This window comes from Crinia signifera, chromosome 5 (assembly GCF_055691185.1).
Source record: "Crinia signifera chromosome 5, ASM5569118v1, whole genome shotgun sequence".
NCBI classification, from domain to species: domain Eukaryota; kingdom Metazoa; phylum Chordata; class Amphibia; order Anura; family Myobatrachidae; genus Crinia; species Crinia signifera.
In genome coordinates, this window is record NC_139221.1 from 168681720 (window position 1) to 168703353 (window position 21634).

Here is a 21634-nt window from a genome sequence, read left to right on the forward strand (position 1 = left end):
CAAACAATTGAAAAGATTTTTAATTGTATGTACAATATCGCATCTTATGGATCTCATCTTATGCATCCATAAGATCCATGAGATCCATAAGATGCCATAAGACAAAAATTGTGAGCCCCCAATAACCATTATTAACGCCACCGGCACTATCAACGCCACCCCGAAGCGTGGCGAGCCCGCGAAGGGCGGCGGTACGCATCCTCCAACCTTTTCATGCCCCCACTATCCACGTCGGCGTGGAGTTGATTGTATATAGTGTGGCGAGCGCAGCGAGCCACCGAGCTTGAAACGTGGGGACGCGGACTACTTCACATGTATTCCGCGTCCCCTCGCCGGGCTCACCACGCTTCGGGCTCGGTGGCTCGCTGCACTCGCCACATTATATAATATCAGTTCCCCGCCGAAATGGATAGTGGGGGTATGAAAAGGTCGGAGGACGCGTACCGCCGCCCCTCGCGGGCTCGATGCGCTCGCCACGCTTCGGGTTGGCGTTGATAGTGCCGGTGGCTTTAATGGTGGTTATTGAGGGCTCATTTTACATTTTAAGGGTATTTTTACAATTAAAAATCATATGAATCATATACAATAAAAAAGAAAATCGCATCGCATCCGATATATCGGATGCAATGCGATGCGATATTGTACATACAATAAAAACAACCAAAATCTTATATACTTGATATACAATGCGATGAGATCAATAAGATGCATCTTATGCATCCATAAGATGCATAAGATGCCATAAGATAAAAATCGTGGGTGCAGTGCTAGGAAAAAAATGAATGGCACACTCAGGACTAGGAGCAAGTAAAAGGGCCATTAAATGTAGCTGCAGCGACAACAGGGGAGGACACAACTGTAGAAGAAACAAATGCAGATATGTTCCATAGATTTACAAAGTGTTCTATTTATTTATTTATTTTTTTTACCAAGGAGGGCTTCATTTATCAAGTGTTTATTTATGGAAATGTACTAATGACAACTTCCATTAAGCTGTACTAGTACTGTATGATATATTTGTAAGTAGACAAATTTACAGCGCACCTTAAAAGAACCGTAAAAGGTTAATACAATGGGGCAGATGTAGTAAGCCTTAATGAGAGATAAATGCAAGGGTGATAAAGAGAGATAAATGTCCAGCCAATCACCTGCTAATGGCCATGTTACAGGCTGTGTTTGAAAAAAAAAAGTCAGTAAGGAGCTGATTGGCTGGACGTTTATCTCTCTTTATCACCCTTGGATTTATCTCTGGTTAAGGCTTAATACATCTGCCCCTGTTACCTATGCATTGTCTGTTCACTATAATGCATAGTATGTCTTTTATAAACCAGAGTGTAAGTGACTACTGTGCTGCCAGCATATTTTACTGTTACTTAACTGCTGTGCAGTCCTAAACCATGTAGAAATATGTCATATTAAGCCAAAACCTCCAATAACCTAGTAAATACAGGGGACATATGGCGCTTCACTTACAACAGACAACAGTCACATCTGCTTTGTGTATAACGGATTCCCAGAGAGTAATATTTATCCAATCTCGTGTGTGTTTTACAGAAGTGACACAGCCTTGACAGGCCCTGCCAGAATAATGTGCAGAAAATATTCAGGATGCACTTTGTCGTTTATACTCCATTCCTCTCTGCACCTTATATTAAATACTCTGGCACAAGATATCCTCAGGGCTTCAAGGTGTGCTAAGCTCAGCAGTCAGACATTAATATACAGTGTATTAATCAAGAGAATGTATCTGTACAAAAAGACATACAGTGCCATTGCTCTGGTTAGGAGAATAGTTTTAGTGTATTTAATCTAGGTTTGTTTAAAAATGGTAATGTCAATGACAGATTTACTAGTTTTGTTAGGAACACTTGACCCAATAACAGATATGCTTATTAATAATAAAGAAAATTTATTGTCAGTAATTATGAAAAGTATAACATTATGCATTCAACCTAGTTCCACTCCACCTACCAGAGCTGAGGGGCTTTCATTGGGTTGTTAGCTGGAGAAAGAAAACATAAAAATTACATTTGTTTATTATTGAAAAGCATTTGTTTTGCTAACATTTGAAAAAAAAATAATAATTCTACATTTGCACCACCACTGTCAAATTTCCAATGCACTCATACACCTAACATCATAACCAGATTGGGATGCATTTTTATGATCCTAATCCTTTATACCAGGGGTAGCCAACTCCAGTCCTCGAGACCTACCAACAGTTAATGTTTTCCCAGGTCTGCTCACAGAATCACAGGTGAAGTATTTAGCTCCACCTGTGGATCTTTTAAAACGTGTTAGTCAGTAATGAGTGCACCTGTGAGGTGAGATGGAAAACGTGAACTGTTGGTAGCGCTCGAGGACTGGAGTTGGCTACCCCTGCTTTATACCATAACATCACAAAGAACCAGCACCTCTACATCTAATCTGTAACCGATCTCTAAAACTTCCGATAAAGTACAAAAGTGTTCATCCTCATCCATTTCTGGTTTCTTAGGTTCTTGCAACCCAACATTGCAAAAAATATCCAGCAATACACTACATGAGGTACTTGTTTCCTAGAAGGGCACCCACGATTTTGATCTTAGGCATCGCAAGGAAAAAAATCGCGTCGGCCAAAAAATCGCATGCGATGCGACCGACGCGATTACCGCAATTTTACATAGGGAACAATGTTAAATGGCCCAATTGACCCGATTTCACATAGGGAATAATGTTAAATGGCCCACAGACCCCAAATACCCACCCTGAAGTGTGAAATGGCCCCCCCAATTGTTAACGCCACCCCACGATCAACGTCAACCCGAAGCGTGGCGAGCGCAGCAAGCACGCGGCGGTACGCGTCCTTCGACCTTTTCATACCCCCACTATCCACGTCGGCGTCGAGTTGAGAATAGAAAGTGTGGCGAGCGCAGCGAGCCCGAAGCGTGGCGAGCCCCGCGAGGGGACGCGGAACACGCTCCCGAAGCGTGGCGAGCCCCGCGAGGGGACGCGGAACACGCTCCCGAAGCGTGGCGAGCCCCGCGAGGGGACGCGGATTACTTAACATGTATTCCGCGTCCGCTCGCCATGCTTCGGGCTCGTATTCCGCGTCCGCTCGGGTCAATTGGGTCATTTAACATTGTTCCCTATGTAAAATCGGTAATCACGTCGGTCGCATCGCATGCGATTTTTTGGCCGCATGCGATGCGACCGACACGATTTACATTTTACCATGCATTTCTATGTAAAATCACAGACATCGCATCGGTCGCATCGCATGCCATTATAAGGAAACAAATACCCTACATGATATTATCATAACTCATGTTTATTACAGCATAGCATTACATTACAATACACAGAACATGAATAAACATGAATAAATAGTTTTTCGTCACTATAAACAATCTGTTTCAGAAACAAATATTTTAGAATATTCCATTTTACCATCTCTGTAACCTCGTGTGCCCTAGATGAAGTCCAGTATCTAATAAAAACAGTAATTTTGTATTGCGAGTTAGACTCAACAATAAAGGTCTGTTTTACCCAAATTATGAACTTTGGCTGTCTCCATGCTAAAAAGGACTTTAATGTTGTGAGTATTAATGACTGATATTAGTGTTAAGGTGCCCATACATGGTGCGTTTACACCGTGTGAGGCGCGCTCCAGCGGGCATCTCATTGCACAGCACAAAAAGTATGTGCTGCACATACTTTTTGTACTGCCTTCTGATCGCATGCGATCCAGCCCATAACAGCTGCGATCATCGCACTGTGTATGGGCACCTTTAGACTGCAAAATAATAAAATAAATATTGACAAAATTAAACCTTTAAAAGTGGAATGTCTTCTTGATGGATATCGTCTACTAGGACGCCTTTCAAAAGTACTAGTCCTTCTTAACTTTCCGGCATGCGTTGCCTGGTATTCCGTCCGCCCACTATAAAAGAGAAATATATTTATATGTACTATAACACGATTTTTCAAATATAAGTTACTTACACATGCCTGCCGATACTCCCGCATTTTGCGGGAGCCTCCCGCTTTAGCCCCCAGAGAAACATAGAATTTGACGGCAGATAAGAACCACTTGGCCCATCTAGTCTGCCCCTTTTTAAACATGTTACCTCAAACCATATTTGATCCTTATTTTATTTGTAAGGATATCAATATGCTTATCCCAAGCATGTTTAAATTGTACTACTGTATTTGTGTCTACCACCTCTGATGGTAGGCTATTCCACTTATCTACTACTCTTTCTGTAAAGTAATTCTTCCTCAATTTTCCCCTGAATCTTCCTCCCTCTAGTTTCAGGGCACGACCTCTTGTTCTGCTGCTCCTCTTCCTGTGAAGAAGGTCTCCCACCTGTACCTTGTTTAAACCCTTGATATATTTGAAAGTTTCTATCATGTCCCCCCTTTCCCTTCTCTGCTCCAAAGTATGTATGTACAATATATATATACATATACAATGTCCAGTCTGAAAATCCGGACTGCGCATGCGCTAGTCCGGCGTGATGGGGGGCTGAGTTTGGACTAGCTGCCGCCCAGCAGAGCCTCCAGGGAGACTTTACCAGCACTGCGTAGTCTTTGGGTCACCCCTGCATGGTGGAAGCTGCAGGCTGAACACACAGAGGAGGGGGAGAGTGATGGGGAGCTACTGTTAGCACAGGAAGGAAGCAGCTTGGAGGAGAGGCTGGGGGAGGAGTAGAAGTGCTCAATTCACAGGTTAGTACATTTATTTCTGGCTGCTCCGGCAGCTCCATACTGGCTTGACTGTGTGTAGGCAGCAGTGTGGTGTTTTTGTAATATATGTAGCTTGGCACTGACTCCAATGTGTGTTTGTAGGTAACCCCCGGGTGTATCTATTAGAGCTGGCACTGCCCCCTTTGTGTGTGTGTGTATTCAGGTACTGACCCCTGTCAGAGTGTGTGTGAGCACACTGGCATTGTGTTTTTGTATAGGAGAACACACTGTCCTGTGTCTGTATGCATGTGTGTGTGGGTAGGCTGGTAGTGACCCCTGTGTGTGTGTGTGTGTGTGTGTGTGTGTGTGTGTGTGTGTGTGAGACATGGATGACCAGCAGACCAGTGCCGGCAGTCAGAATAACTATGCCGGCACACCAAAGCAGGAAATCCCGACAGGGGTTAGGTAAGTATACTTTCCCTCCCACTGACCACCTCCTCTCCACAGCCTGACCCGAGCCCTCTTTACCTGCAGCCTAAACCCCCCCCCCTCCCCCCCGCAGCCAAACCTCCACGTGCCCTTCTGCTGACAAAACCTAATTCCCACCCATCCCTGGTGTAACGCTAACCCATAGCAGTTACTCACCTTTTAGCATCCCAACAGTACCATAGCAAAAAAATAGGTACCTATATGTTTTACATTGATCAACCAGTTTTAACACATCCACAATTAGTTTTTTAGTCCTTTCAGTCTTCCTAGAGAATCTCCATGAAAAAAATCCCATGTTTAATAGTAACCTTACAGCAAGCACAGTAGTTAAAAACATGGACATCACTGTAGTCAAATCTGCATAAGCAATGTTTTACCTGAACCTGAATCTTGATCCTAATCTAATAAATTCAGATCGATCCGGTTTAGTATTTGCTGGGGTTCTTAGCCTGAAAAACGCATGATGTTCCACAGCACATTTCCACAAATGTTTACAAGCTTTAGAGTTATCCATGCGGAAAACGAATGTATGCTCCTGTTCTCTTCCCTATAATCAGAAAAAAGGTAATGTCATGTGACATGATGTCATTGCATTGTACTTAAAGGGGGGTATTCAATGTGCCGCTGCTGTTCCCGATGGGGGAAATAGCAGCAGCTCCCTATTCAATGCTGTCTTTAGGGACATCAATGAAGCGGGATCATGGCAGAACGGGCCTGACTTTAGAAGCTGTCGGGCCCATTCTGCTGATAATGGTGCTGGATTGTTGCGATCTCGGCTGCAGAACGACAATCCACGGCCGTTTTCGTGGCCACACCACTTTGCGCCAATTGGCAGGCAGGACATTAAATCCTGCCTGTCGCAAATGGGCCAAGATCACGGCTGTTGGGAGGGATCGACAGCCGTGATCCTGGATTGAATACCCCCAAAGACTCAAACAAATTGCATACATTTCAAATGTACTTACCTGCTCATCATCCTCTACGACTACTAGGGTTAACTTGCTTTTTTTGAAATCCATTTTGGTAATTTTAGGCCTACAAACAAAAAAGGACAACAAAATGCTTTAATGTCACAAATACTATATTGTACCATGTAAATTAAACATTAGCCTAAAGACATTTAGAGACATTTTATCAAGTTAGATCACAAAATTCATGTTTGAAAAAACATTATACTTTCTCTATCCCCACTTACACGGTTTGATGTCTCCAAATAGCATATAGTATACCATGTTCTATCTTTTACTTGTGCATATTCTTTTCAGAACTTTCTACAACAAGCTGTGCGTGAGGTCAAAGTGTCTCTGCTAAAATGTGCCTGTTTGCATAGATGTAATGCAAACAAATGTGTCTGTTTACTCTAATCTTAAGAGTAACCCTCAGCAATCCGACATTTGAAAAGTATCAGGCAAAGTGATTTATAATAGTTATTGCCAACTAGTTAACCAAATGAATTTAGTTGAGAACAGTAACGTAACAAACATGAAAAAAACTCTAACCGTTAAAAAAATGAAACATAGGAAGAAGCCCCAACAACAGACAGAGTAAACAATAGCAACATTATAATAATCAGCAATATCCCTAAAAAGCTAAAAAAAAAAAAAAAAAAATATATGTTTGTAGCTAGTGTTCCCTAAAGCAGACAATTAAAGATTCACATAGGCATCAGTGGCGTCCCTGCTTGTTTGGGTACACAGTGCAACAGAAACTGTAGTTCGTGTGGCAAAGCCGCATGCTGGAAAAACTTATTAAACAGCATAAATATCGGTAAATAATAATGGACCAGTTTTCTCATTTGCTGTTAAATAAGACCTCTTGCAAATGGAAAAAATAAAAATATTTTATACACTATATGGACAAAGTATTTGACCACACCGGTTAACTGAATCCAGGTGTTTAAATCTGACCCATTGCCACAGGTGTATAAAATCAGGCACCTAGACATGGAGTCTCCATCTGCAAACATTTGTTATACAAAAGGATGCCACCTTTGAAATAAGATTGTTTGTGAAATTTCATCCCTGCTGGATATTACATGGTCAACTGTAAGTGATATTATTAGAAAGTGGAAGTTTTTAGGAACAGCAGCAACTCAGCGACCAAGTGAAAGACCACTTTCTAAAGGCCCCCATACATAGAGCCGACTTGTCCTAAGGACAAGTCGGACCCAATTCTCCTCCGAGCCGCCCAGCAGCTCCCCGTGAGGCTCACATACGATTTAGGACATGATGTGCCATTTTTTACATGTGATAAATCGCATGCAATTTATCACATGTAAAAAAAAATAACAGGGAGCTGCGATGCTTAATAAATCAGTCGGCGCTGGACAGTCAGTCTCTCTCCACTGTCCAGCACCGTAGCGGTGAGGAGCAGTGGGGGCGGGCGGCTGGGGAGGAAGCAGCGGGGCGCAGTAGCGCGTTACCAGATCAGTGCTGGGGCGGGCGGCGGTGACAGTCAGTCTCCACTGTCTACTATAGCGCTGTAGCGGGCGGGCAGCCGCGGCCATTACAACTTTAAAATAACATGTCAAATGACTGCCCGGCTAATGATTGGCTGAGATAGAGCACTCTCAGCCAATCAGTGGCCTCCCTCCGCGGCCGCTGATTGGCTGAGAGTGCTCTATCTCAGCCAATCAAATGCCGGAGAGTCATTTGACACATTATTTTAAAGATGTAATTGTCGCCGCCCGCCCACTACAGCGCTATAGTAGACAGTGGAGACTGAGTGTCACCGCCGCCCGCCCCAGCACTGATCTGGTAACGAGCTGCTGCGCCCCGCTGCTTCCTCCCCAGCTGACTGCCCCCACTGCTCCTCACCGCTACGTCGCTGGACAGTGGAGAGAGACTGACTGTCCAGCGCCGACTGATTTATTAAGCATCGTATGTCCCGCCGGTCCGACCCCTGGGGCTGGGTCCGGTACGCACGGGACCACGCATCGGACCCGACCCCATGTCATGAAGAACCGATTTGGTCCGATTTATCGGGCCGATTGATCGCAATCGGCCGAAATCGGTCAAAATTGGCTCGATGTATGCCCACCTTAAGGCGCAAAAGTGGGCAACGTTCTGCTGATAATGGTATATGGCTATTTTTCAGGGTTTGGACTAGGCCATTTATATCCAGTGAAGGTCAATCTTAATGCTCGTGCATACCAAATCGTTTTGGTGTTGTGGCAACAGTTTGGTAAAGGCCCTTTTCTATTCCAACATTAATGTGCACAAAGCAAGGGTTATAAAGACCTGGTTTGAGGAGTTTAGTTTTGAAGAACTTGACTGGCCCACTCAGAATCGTGACCCATGAAGCACCTTTGTGATGAACTGGAATGGAGATTGTGTAAATCAGGCCTTCTCGTCAGAATGAATGGGCACAAATTCCCATTTACCCCGAAAACATGTGGAAAGCCTTTCAAGAAGAGTGGAAGTTGTTATATCAGCAAAAGGAGGACCACCTCCATATTAATGTATATGTATTTGAATGCAATGCCATTACGGTGTCTGTTGATGTAATGGCAAGTTGTCTAAATACTTTTGTCCATATAGCACATGCTATACATACAGATGAACCCCGGACCCAATGCCGGCGTTTACCTCCAGATATCGGTAATTCCGGCAGGTGTTCGGTAACTATACTTACATTTTTCCCCTGGCCTACTCAAGCCTCCCTCCCCCACCTAAGGCTAACCCCTACCATCCCCCCACCACTCCCACGATCGTGATTCCAGCAAATTATTATATAAATATATACTGTAGTTTGAGGGTGGGTGGTTGCTAAAATACAAGAGGAAGGCCTTTAGTTCTCTTCTCTCAATACAATTGTGCTTAATTTGTATCTTTTTCTATCTATATACAGTATCCTGTAGTTCCACTGCTTTCCCATTGCATCAGTGCACTCAACCTACCATTTAACTTTTTTTTTTTTCAACATTGAATTTTTATTGAAAGAAATTTTTGTCCAAAATACATTTTTTTTTGGGGGGGGGGGAGCAAAAGATACAAAATTGCCGATACAATTGCATCAAATCACAAACAAATAGACAATCTGGAGAGTATGAACAAATGTCACTAAATAGAACATGCCAGTAACTGAACCAATATAAAAGCTGTCTGGCCCTTACTACGGAAAGGTATTACAAGTGCTTATTTTGAACAAAGCTATATAGCCCTAACTAAGTCTAAGAGGCTAGAATAGACAAATCCGTGATATCACTAATCAAGTTCGATCTGCCCACCACATCACAATAAAGGTACCAGCCGAACCATTTCATATGTATTGAATTTGGGCACTAGAGTATCTAGCACCAGAAGTTTCGAATATGTAATGTTTATGGACTTTCTTGAGGATGGAGTCTATAGTTGGGGTTGCATCAGATTTCCAAAGTTTAGCTATGGTGGCTTTAGTTGCAATCAGCACATGGCCTACAATGTATTTGTCAGCAGCAGACATAGATAGTGGGAAAATATGTAGAAGCGCTAGGGCAGGATCTACGGTAATGGGACGTTTTAATATAGAGCTCAATCGCTGAAATACATCCGCCCAGAGAGGCCGCAACATCGGGCATTCCCAGAAAATGTGGAAGATATTTCCAACATGTCCACACTTTCTCCAACATAAGTTCAAGACTGTCGGCCAGATCTTATGCAGCCTCTCCGGGGTGAAGTAAGCCCTGTGTATCAGCTTAAAGAACATTTCAGAGTGGTGCAAACATCGAGAGATCTTAAAGCAAGACCTAAACACACCATCCCAATCCTCATCTGATAGGATCTTGTTCAAATCCCTTTCCCAGTGTAATTGAGGAGGACTTTTGCTCCGGTCCTGGAGAAAGAAGAAGAGAGTACCACCTAGAGATTCCTCCTTTGTGTGAGGCAGCACTAGCTAGTTTTTTAAGGCAAAGTGGGAAGTAGGGGAATAATTTGCGGTACCATTTAACTTTTTGACTGATGATCAGAAGTGACTTGGCTAAACAACAGTATCCAACACAATACAATTGAAGTTTAAAATGGCAGGTAAGCACAAGAGGTTTTTCTTTTCTTTTTTTAATAATTGTTTTTCTTATTTTGATTTTCATTTTTTTTTTTTAAAAGTGAAACATTGATACAATAATATTGAGCAGATTAAAAAGACTAAGACAAAATAAAACTGGGCAGATTAAAAAGATTAAGACAACAAACAATACAAAATCAGAACACATAAAGAGGAACTCAATTGTGGGTAGGATATTGTAAAAAACAAAAAAAATGGTGCTGGGGTTTTCTCACAGCTGCTTGGATTTTCAGGACTGAATATGGGATGTGGTGATTTCTATAGAAAAGCAGTATATTCTGCATCCAGCATCAGGAGCAAGGTCTTCTGCTTTCAGGGTACTAGGGGCCTTATTCTGCTTGGTGCGGTGAAACGTACATACGGTCCGTTTCACCGTACGTTTCCCGTATACGGACCGTGAGCGTAAGTCCGTCCACGGACGGTCACAAACACCGACAAAGGGGAGTGGCGTACACTTGACCGTACGCCACCGTATACGGACGGGTCTCCTCTCAGCCACCGATAACTGGCGTACAACAGAGCGTACGCCACCGTATATGGACAGGTCTCGTCCGTTTTCCCACCGACATCTTGCGTATATCTGAGCGTACGCCACAGTGCAAGTAGAAATTGAGTCTAAAAACATCCTTGTTGCTCTTAGATGTGGTTTATGTGTCTTTTTCCTAATAAAAAACTGGTATGTTTGTGTTACAGTGAAAAAGTTGACACATGTCGACTCCTGTGAATTGAGTGTCCTGCTTTTTAAAGTATACAAAAACACTTTCTGAATGGGTGTACATGGTTATAAAATAACTACCTTGACATATATAAGCAGGTCTTACAATGAATCTTACCTCAAATTAACCCATCCTTTACTTGTAGAGAAGTGTAGAAAGATACGCTTCCAATGTGTTTGAGGGCTGTGTGTGGCTTGCAGGTAGTGAAATCATGGTTTTCACTTAATAGCCTGCAGCATTGCTTATTACATTCAGGTGTATGTGTTTGAGTAATTAGCAGACCCAGGCGTCCGCTCTCATGCAGTATCTCTAGGGGTGGTCTGGAGCTATCTTTGGCATCCGCCTGTTTTTGTCCCAAAATGCACAGTGCTTTCGCCGACCGAGCGGGTGTCGCACCGTACATTTTTGGTGCACAACCCCGTGTACGCCCAGTTTTCCTCATTATTTCGGCCGCTCCCCTAAAAACGCCCCCCATGCCGCCCATAATGACTGTACTCTTGCGGACAGGTTTTTTCGCACGAAGAGACCCGTCCGTGAGCGGTGTGAGGTCGGCGCGCCTGTGCATTGCGAAAGTTACGCATGCGCAGATGAATAAAAAACCCCGATCCGACCGTGTACGGTCCCACCGCACCAAGCAGAATAACCCCCTAGGTGTGTAAGTGATTTCCAGTGTCTGAGACTCCCTGCGTGCAGTGTATTTCTCCCCGGAGCAGGGAAAACGACATCTCTCATTGCTCCTCCAAGCAGCTTCGGAACATCCCAGAAGCCCCCAGTACTCCCAGCCAGTCTTCTCCCCAGTGTTAAGATTGGATGTAATCAGAACGGGATGCGGTCATTTGGTCTACTGCATTATGGTCGACAGTCATTAGGTCGAATCCATTAGGTCGACATGCTAAAAGGTCGACATGACTCTAGGTCGACATGGGAAAAGGTCGACATGATTCTAGTTCGAAAGGTCATTAGTTCGACAGGTCATTAGTTCGACAAGGTCATTAGTTCAACAAGGTCATTAGTTCGACAAGGTCATTAGTTCGACATTGTCTATGTCGACATTCACAAGGTCGACATGGAGTTTTTCACTGTCTGGTGTGATAGGGGTATTATTTCAAATAGCCGGGACCTGCAGTACTCTAAATACAGCAGGGCAGCCTCCTGCTCTCTTCCCGGCTATCAATGGCTGTCACTTCTGCCTGGCGGCGGGTGTCCCCCAGTTACCACAAGCATGTATTCCCCCTTGGCAAAGAGCATGTAATCCCACATGGCAACGAGCATGGAACCCTTGGCAATGAGCATGTAGGCAAGCAGCACTTCCAAATGGAGCTAGCCTCCCTCTTGCTGGCGAATCGCCAGATTGTCTTCGCTGGCAATCCGCCAGCGGCGAGGCGCTCCATCTGACTATCTGACTGAGACGCGTGTGCATCTCACACGCACGCGCGTCTCAGTTTCCGGGCGGCGGGGCGACGGGAACCCTGTCCGTCTCTGCTTCAGGGAGACGGACAGGGTTAGGTGGGACATCGGGGAGGCGGGGGAAGGGCCGTCGGAAGGGGACGCGCACGCATCTTGTGCAGAACAGTTGGCTGCGATGGCGGCTGGCGAATCTTCCGCCATCCCCTGCAAGAGCGAGGCCCGCTCCACCTTTATGTTGCATAATTTTTAATAGGCATTATGGTGTTTGGCATAATACTTAATGGACATAATGGCATGTGGCTTAACATGTAATGAACATTATGGTATACATTTTTAATGCACGCCAATGTCCCTGTTTATAAAGCATATTGTGAATTTTTGCTCAATCTGTGTGGTATTTTATGAATTTTGGCTCATTCCATTTGGCATCATGTGTAAGGGGCAAGTATAATGGAGTCTAGTATTTAGTTGCATAATGTGTACAAGTTGTATATGGTGTGGTACACTACACTCAAGGACACGCCCCTTTTGAGTGGCCACACCCCTTTTATGGAACGCACCTTCGGCGCGTGCACAACTACATCCTTCACTTCTTTCGCCAAGGTGGGCCTGTGTACTTTAACCGTCAGGGCCTATTTTTTATCCAATTTCCGACCTCTCTCTGCTCTCCTCTCTCTCTTACCATGTACAGTACACTGGAACCACTAACACCCCCCCCCCTCCCCCTCCTAAACCCTCTCCTATCATGGAGTCCCCTCTGTCATTTTTTCCTGGATCCGCCCCTGGATGTAAGCAAACATTTATCAAGTATACTCTATATAATAATAGGTCTATGGGCAAATTTTACACTTCTTGATACATCAACCCCTCAGTCATTAAGGCACCCTCATAGGGCAGTATTCAATGAGAAAATTCTCCGTGCATGGAGAGCGTTTTATTTCGCTCTCCATGCACTCTCCGTGTTTTTGCGGAGATTCTCCATGTTTGGAGATTCTCCGTCACAGCACTTTATCCACTATTCAATGTGGCTGATGCTCGCCGCCACTCGCGGCGAGTCTTAACCCCTGCAGCGGACGAGCGTCCGCGGCAGTGAGCTTTCAGGGAGCCGGGGGACGGAAGCAGCCAGAGAGATTAAAGTCTCCCTGGCTGCTCCAGAGGAATGTGGTGGGGAGGGGGGCTCCCCAGGACCCAGGCAGCACAGGCTGCCCCCCCTTATAGCCAGCGGGGGACCCAGTATTCACTGCACTCGATCGTGCATATTAACGATCGGGTGCAGTGAATATATGAATATCTAATGAGCGGCTCGAGCGCTCCGGCCCCCTGCTGGCTGCACTGTGTAAAAAAAAAAAATATATTTTTTTTTTAAATTAAATATATATTCATGTGCTATAAGCACATGAATAAAAATAAAATGCCCCTTCACAGAAAAAAAAACCTGATTTTTTGACACCAAAATTAAAAAAAAAAAACCTTTTAGTTTAAAAGTTCACATTCCAGCTCCCCATCAAAAGATGGAGAATTGCTACACGGAGAGACACGGAGAAAATCACTTAGAAAGACGGAGAATATTTCACATTGAATAGGGTTGCTCGCTTTTGGAGAGCAAAATGCTCCGTCCAAGGCGAAAAAAGCAAAAATTCTCCATAAAACACGGAGAATTTTCTCATTGAATACTGCCCATAGTCTAGGCTTGTAGCATGTGCATGGTTAAGCAGAATGTATATATCCAAATGACTTTGGCTCTAATTAAGGCACCTGTGCTGAAGCAAGGATATCCTTAAAACCTGGACTGTTAAGGCATCTTGAGAAGTTGGGTATATTTTTGTCGACATTCATAATGCTGGCATTATGACAACACTGAATGTGGAAAAATGTTTCAGGTGGTCCAGTGGTGAACTTAACTTGTCAGGGGTCTACAGTGGAGTCTTCCAGTCCTGGTGCTCAAATTATGGACTGGAGGACTGCAGTAGCCTAAATGTAAAGGTGCTTAAACACTAGACTTTTTTTTTCAATGCAATACATTTTTAATAGGTTTTACAACATACAAAAACAAATCCAAACAATTAAACAGTGTAATGGTGCCCATACACGGTACAATTGCCAGGTGCAATGTGATGCACGCTCCCATGCACATCCCTTCGTACTGCTCAAAAAGTATGTTCTGCACATACTTTTTGTACTAGATTAGTTTACACCTCATTGCATTGCACAACATATGCGATGTGATCTAGTCCAAATTGCATACAATAATTGTATCGTGTATGGGCACCTTAAGAAAAATAAGAGAAAAAATAAACAAAATTACAAGTAAATAAAGCAAATATGTCATATCAAGTAGTGGCCCCTGGTTCTTACTGGTATGTGCATTCTTAAAGGCAATCATGAGATAATGTGTGTATAAAGAAGTATAAAAATATACCAATTGTATAGTAGTAAATATGCTTTAAGTGGAGGCGGTGGGCAGTCGTGGGCTTCATCATATAGTAGGCGAGCAGACAACTAGAAAACAGGCATTGCGTAGGGGTAATCTAACCATTTGGACCACACCGCTAAGTACTTAGTCTCTGCATTCCTGCCCAGGTATGTAAACTTCTCATGAGAGACCATTTCATTGACTAGAGATCCACAAAAGAGTATAGACGGCAAAGTTTTAGCTAGACAAGTTCTGTCAATACAGGGTGCAGAGGTCAACGTCTAGTCGGTGAGTCCAGAATTTCCTCATCAATTGCAGCCAATAGACAAACCATGGGCTCATTGAGAGAGAAGCTTGCAGACTAAAGTGAAGCTTGAATATTTAAGTGACTTGTGAGTTGGAAACAGAAGCAGGTGAGTTAGAATACAGAAAAAGGTGAGTTTGAACACAAAAGCCAAAACACATATTATTGTTATTACCATACATCTGATACAATGTTTGGCCTGGTGCAGTGCAGTGGATGTAATGCATTTGTTTTGAGGGAGACATTCTGGAGACTCGGCTGCTGTCCAATCTGCAAACAATTTTCTTTGCTGCAGGAGGAGATACGTAGGATGTCTGTGTCCTTGCAACCACCACTGTCTCAGAGAGCCCCCAGAAGATATTCTGCCTGGACTGCTGTGGGCTCTGAAAGTTAGAGACTGACAGAGGGCATCAGACACATTCCCCAAGTGGTCACACTGCAAAACTCATATGCTGCTCTTGCAGGTTTGAAAGTCCAAAGGCGAGCAACAAAGCTTATTAGGGGAATGGAGAATTTAAGCTACGGGGAGAGATTAAGCAATTTGGGACTATTTACATTAGAAAAGAGACGTTTAAGGGGGGACATGCTCAACATGTACAAGTATATCAAGGGCCAATATAAGGAACTGTCACACACCCTATTTTCTACTAGAAAGGAATCTAGGACGCGAGGGCATGAGTATAGATTAGAAGAAAAAAGATTTCATTCAGCTAGTAGAAAGAATTTCTTTACGGTCAGAACAGTCAAACTCTGGAACTCTCTTCCCAGAGAGGTGGTAACGGCTGGCTCATTAAATGCGTTCAAGGCAAAGTTGGACAAACATTTACTGGAGAAAAACATCCATAGGTACAAATAAGAAATATAATTTGTCTGTAAAATACCAGAACCTACCAAATCAGCAATGGATATCTATACCAGGTTGAACTGGATGGACGCAAGTCTTTTTTCAGCCTTACCTACTATGTAACTATGTAACTATGTATGACCAACATAGGCAATAAAGAACAGGAAGATATGAGGACTTCTACCTCTTCTAACTGTAGGACCAGGATAATTTCACCTCCAAAAAGGACTGCACTTCTTTTGGGAGATTCCATCATTAGAGGGGTTAATCTGGGAAATGCTACTAAAGTAGAGAAACAAGTAAGGTGCTTACCTGGAGCCACAGCTCCAAGAGATAAAGAACGCATGCTAAGAATTGTAAAGGCAGCAAGAAAAGATGGGGAGGTGGATGTCATCGTTCACCTAGGCACAAATGACCTGGTTAATGCTGAAGTCATGGCCGTAAAATATGAATTTAGAAAGTTAGGAACTGCTCTAAAACAGGTGGCAACAACTGTAACTTTTTCAGAAGTATTGCCAGTACACCAAGGGGAAGATAGAACTCTGAGAATTAGAAACTTCAATGTTTGGCTAAGGAATTGGTGCAACGAGGAGAGATTTTGATATTTAGGTCAAAGTCAAGCTACCTGGCAAGACAGAGCCTTATATAAAAGTGATGACCTGCACCCATCTTCAAGGGGAACGAGAATATTAAGTGAGAAGTTTGGAAGCTTCATAAGCAACTTTTTAAACTAGCAGAGGGGGGCAGTGAACCAAATAAGAATGAAGAAATCTGCTCCCCCAACCTAGAGGTATTGTCTCTGCAGGCAAATGGAACAGAAAGCCTATCCACTGCAACAGAAGATAATGCCGATCAAAACCGAATAGATATAGGCAGAAAGATGAACATAGCTAGCAGCAGGAGAAGCACAAACACAACTTTAAGAGCTATGTGTGCAAATGCTAGGAGCTTAGGAAATAAAATCCTAGAACGAATTGCAATAATGACAAGGGATGAACTGGATATTGTGGCTATTACAGAGACATGGTGCAATGAAAATCATGACTGGGACATAGCTATACCAGGATATACTTTATTTAGGAAGGACAGAATGGGAAAAATCGGAGGAGGGGTTGCAATATATGTGAAAAAAAATATAAAGACTACCTTAATACAAAGTATTGAAGAAAAAACGGAGGCCCTTTGGGTGACCATAGAAACAGGGGAGAAGGCGATTCTTCGTATAGGGGTGATCTACAGACCACCAGGTCAGGAAGAGGAACTATACAAGAGCCTATTGCAGGACATCAATAAAATGGCATTAAAAGGAGAGGTGATAATCATGGGAGACTTTAATCTACCTGATGTAAACTGGGAGCTGCCTGTTGCAAGTTCCACCAGAAGTAGGGACATGCTGAATTCCTTGCAAGGAGCATCCCTCCAGCAATTGGTGAGGGAGCCCACTCGTACGGACGCAATATTAGACTTAATACTTACAAATGGTGACAGAATATCTGACATAAATGTGGGTGAAAATCTGGGATACAGTGACCATCAAGCAGTATGGTTCAAAATAAAGACAGAGACTGACTCATCGCACACAAAAACAAAGGTGTTAGATTTTAGGAAGGCTGATTTTGTAGAGATGGGAAACTCTGTAAGGGATTCTTTGGCAGAGTGGAAGAACTTGGAAGGAGTGCAGGATAAGTGGGAAAAATTAAAACTTGCAATTCTAAAAGCAACAGAACTTTGTGTCAAAAGAGTTAGGAAAAACACAAGAAAAAGAAAGCCATTGTGGTTTGCAAAAGAAGTAGAAAGTATTGTGAAAGCAAAAAAGTTGGCCTTTAAGAAATTTAAGCAGACGCAGAAGAATGAGGACAAAGAGGTGTAACTTGTTAGACAGAAGGAGGCTAAGAAGGTAATCAGATGTGCAAAAGCACAGGCTGAAGAGAAAATGGCCCAGTCAGTGGGTAAAGGGGGGAAAACTTTTTTTTAGGTATATAAGTGAAAGGAGAAAAACAAAAAGTGGAATAATTAGACTGAAGACAGAGAGTGGAAGTTTTCTTGAGGGGGACAATGTAATAGCAGATAATATTAATAATTATTTCTGCTCAGTATTCACTGCTGAAAGAGAGGGGAAGGGGCCACAGTTAAGTTGCAAGTATAGTCAGAAAACTGAGGGAGAGACAAGTACATTTACAGAGGAGAAAGTCCTCACAGAACTCTCAAAACTGAAAGTGGATAAATCAATGGGGCCAGATGGGATACATCCAAGGATACTAAAAGAGCTTAAAGGGGAGCTGGTAAAACCAATAACAGAATTATTCAACCAGTCACTAGCTACTGGAGTAATCCCAGAGGACTGGAAAACAGCGAATGTAGTTCCACTGCACAAAAGTGGAAGCAAGGAAGAGGTAAGCAACTATCGACCAGTGAGCCTTACATCAGTAGTAGGGAAACTGATGGAAACACTCTTAAAACAAAGAGTTGTAGAATATCTCAAAACCAGAAATTTACAGGATCCAAAACAGCATGGGTTTACTGGGGGAAGATCATGTCTTATTGACTTTGACTGGGTGACTAAAGTAATAGATCAAGGTGGGGCTGTAGATGTAGCTTATCTAGACTTTAGTAAAGCTTTTGACACTGTTCCACATCGCAGACTGTTAAATAAACTTGAAAGCTTGGGATTGGATTCTAAGATAGTTGAATGGATAAGAGCGTGGTTGCAGGATAGTAAACGGAGTACAGTCAAAGGAGGGAAAGGTTACAAGTGGAGTACCCCAGGGAACTGTACTTGGACCGGTGCTTTTTAATATCTTTATTGGTGATATTGCAAATGGAATTGAGGGTAAAATGTGCCTTTTTGCAGATGACACAAAGGTATGCAACAGGGTAGACACACCAGGAGGGGTAAAAGAAATGATTGAGGATCTAGGTAGATTAGAGAAATGGTCAAGAGAATGGCAACTACAGTTTAATGCCAAAAAATGCAAAATCATGCACTTGGGTCTCAGAAATCCAAAGACTCAATATAGTATAAATGGCACTATAATGGAAACTACTGAGGAAGAGAGGGATCTAGGTGTCACTATTTCAGGGGACTTAAAAGCAGGTAGGCAATGTAACAAAGCAATGAAGAAGGCAAGTCAGATGCTTGGTTGCATAGGGAGAGGTATCAGCAGTAGAAAGAAAGAAGTAATAATGCCACTGTATAGGTCATTGGTACGACCTCGCCTAGAGTATTGTGTTCAGTTCTGGAGGCCATATCTCCAGAAGGATATAAATACATTAGAGACTGTACAAAGAAGAGCAACTAAAATGGTGCATGGCCTACATCACAAAACGTACCAGGAAAGACTAAAAGATCTTAATATGTATACTTTAGAGCAGGGAAGGGAAAGGGGGGACATGATAGAAACTTTCAAATATATCAATGGTTTTAACAAGGTACAGGTGGGAGACATTCTTCACAGGAAGAGGAGCAACAGAACACAAGGACATGCACTGAAACTAGAGGGAGGAAGATTCAGGGGAAATGTGAGGAAGAATTACTTCACAGAAAGAGTAGTAGATAAGTGGAATAGACTACCATCAGAGGTGGTAGACGCAAATACAGTAGAACAATTTAAACATGCTTGGGATAAGCATATTGATATCCTTACAAAAAAATAAGGATCAAATATGGTTTGAGGTAACATGTTTAAAAAAAGGGGCAGACTAGATGGGCCAAGCGGTTCTTATCTGCCGTCAAATTCTATGTTTCTATGGGTGTTAGAATATTTTTAATGATGCCAGTACTGGATATAGTGTCTATAACATAGGGACACAACCAAATTAGGTGCCAGAAAGAACCCCCCCCCCCCCCGAGCTCCACATTTGGTTCATTGCAGGACAGAGATACTGCCCATGCAAAACAATTTGTCTGGGTCATTTAGCCAGTGCCATATGAATGTGCACATAAAAGTAATGTAGGTCCTAAAATGCTCCCTATCTATAGGACACATCAAGCTAGCTAGTTTCAGTCTGGCATGTTTATGTGCCCACACCAGCTAGGAGAGTAGGTCATCAATATTTTTAAAGACCTTCTATGGAATGTAGACTGGGGATTGTTGTAGGACATAGAGCAGTTTAGGCTGGAAGACCATTTTAATCAAGTTCACCGTGCTGGTCAAAGTCACGGGCAACTTACTCCACATCCCCACCCTAGTGCATAGATAAGAAATCAATAAATCTATGTTTATTTGAACAAACTGATGGGAGTCATTTGAAATTTGGATGCCCAGATACTTAAAGTAGTTTGACCATTGTAAGGGTATCAAGATGTCTGGGCCAGTCAGGGACTTCCCGATCAATGCATAATGTTTTATCCCAGTTGATCAGTCCAGAATATTTACCGTCTTTGTTGATGAAAGCAAGTACTAATGGCATATAGTGGCCATAATTCCGGAGAAATAAGAGGACATCGTCGGCATACAGTGCTATTTTGTCTTCCCTAGTCCGACTCCCCACCCTCAGGCCATGATTATCAGGGCAGTTTATAAGCAAACAGGCAAGGGGTTCAATGGCAATTGCGAACAAATTGGGGGAAAAGGGGCATCCCTGCCTCATTCCACAATACAGAAGAAATGGGGAGGAGACAAATCTATTCACAGAGTTCCTTACCACCGGGTCAGAATAAAGCAGTTTAACATAACTAATAAATGTAGGGCCTATACCCATGCGGTGTATAACTTCCCAAAGAAGATCCCTATCCACAAGTCAAATGCCTTAGAAGGATCCAAGTACACTATAGCCGAGGAGTGGGAATCCTCGTGAGGCACTTGCAAATGGGTAAATAATCTACGTAAATTAATGGCCACTCATGATTGGCCCACCAGCCAATCATGATTGGCCATCAGGAATTCTCTGCTCATGATTGGCTGATGGGCGGAGCCACAGATGAAAACACAAGCTCAGCTTGTGTGTAAAGGATAGGTGCAGCGTCAATCATAGAAGCACAGCGTTTATCAGGCGGGTGAGTACAATTTCATTAAACAGGTACCCCAAACTTGGATTAGACTTGAAAAGGGGACCCAATTCTTCGTGTCAAAGGAGGTAAGTATCAGAATGTATGGGCTCTGCTTGTAATCAAGTTCTACTTTTCTATGTGTGTGTGTTTTGCATTTCTGTAGAAATTCAAGACCCAGCTGGGACATGTGGTTCTCCAAGTCGCTGTATGCGGTTCCACAACAATGCATAATAGTTTGTTCTATTTTTTACCATTCAAACAGCCCAGTGCCCGACGCTATGGTACACCAGGGACAGCCCAGGCAGGGTTAACTCTGGAGGGAGGACTTTATTGGAGGGGTCCCCACTCCCCCAGGGTCCCTGCCCGGGCTGACCAGCGACAGGGGATGAATGCTTTGGCTGGGGGAACTTGGGTAAAATGTTTACCCCGGCTATGGCATTACCCTGTTGGCTGTTTGGGCTCAGTGCTGGTTGCCAAAATATGTGGGACCCTACTCATTTTGTCCCCGTATTTTGTGAACCAGAACCATCCCTTGAGCCTGGTGCTGGTTTTAGAAATCCTGTGGATCTCATGAATTTCTAAATGCAGGTCTGGTTCTTTGAGTCAGGGGATGGTTATGCTCAGGAGGGGGGACCCCATGCTTTATTTTTTTACTTTTATGCATTTTTTGGGACAGAATCATGCACAGATCTCATTGATCTGTGTACGGTTCAGTCAAATTCGCCAGTCAGAACCTGGTCTATTTTTTGGGGTGATTTTTGGT

At 43.3% G+C, this 21634-nt stretch overlaps 1 protein-coding gene across 1 annotated transcript in view; it reads right to left on the reverse strand.

Moving 5' to 3' along the window:
• EPB41L4B (erythrocyte membrane protein band 4.1 like 4B) overlaps window positions 1-21634 on the reverse strand; it is a 165027-nt gene that overhangs the window by 23258 nt on the left and 120135 nt on the right. The window contains exons 10-13 of the mRNA XM_083188266.1: window positions 6123-6192; window positions 5535-5704; window positions 3813-3922; window positions 1972-2002 (exon numbers count right to left, since the gene is read on the reverse strand). Coding sequence (XP_083044392.1) covers window positions 1972-2002; window positions 3813-3922; window positions 5535-5704; window positions 6123-6192 — 381 coding nt within the window. The remainder of the gene's footprint in view (window positions 1-1971; window positions 2003-3812; window positions 3923-5534; window positions 5705-6122; window positions 6193-21634) is intronic.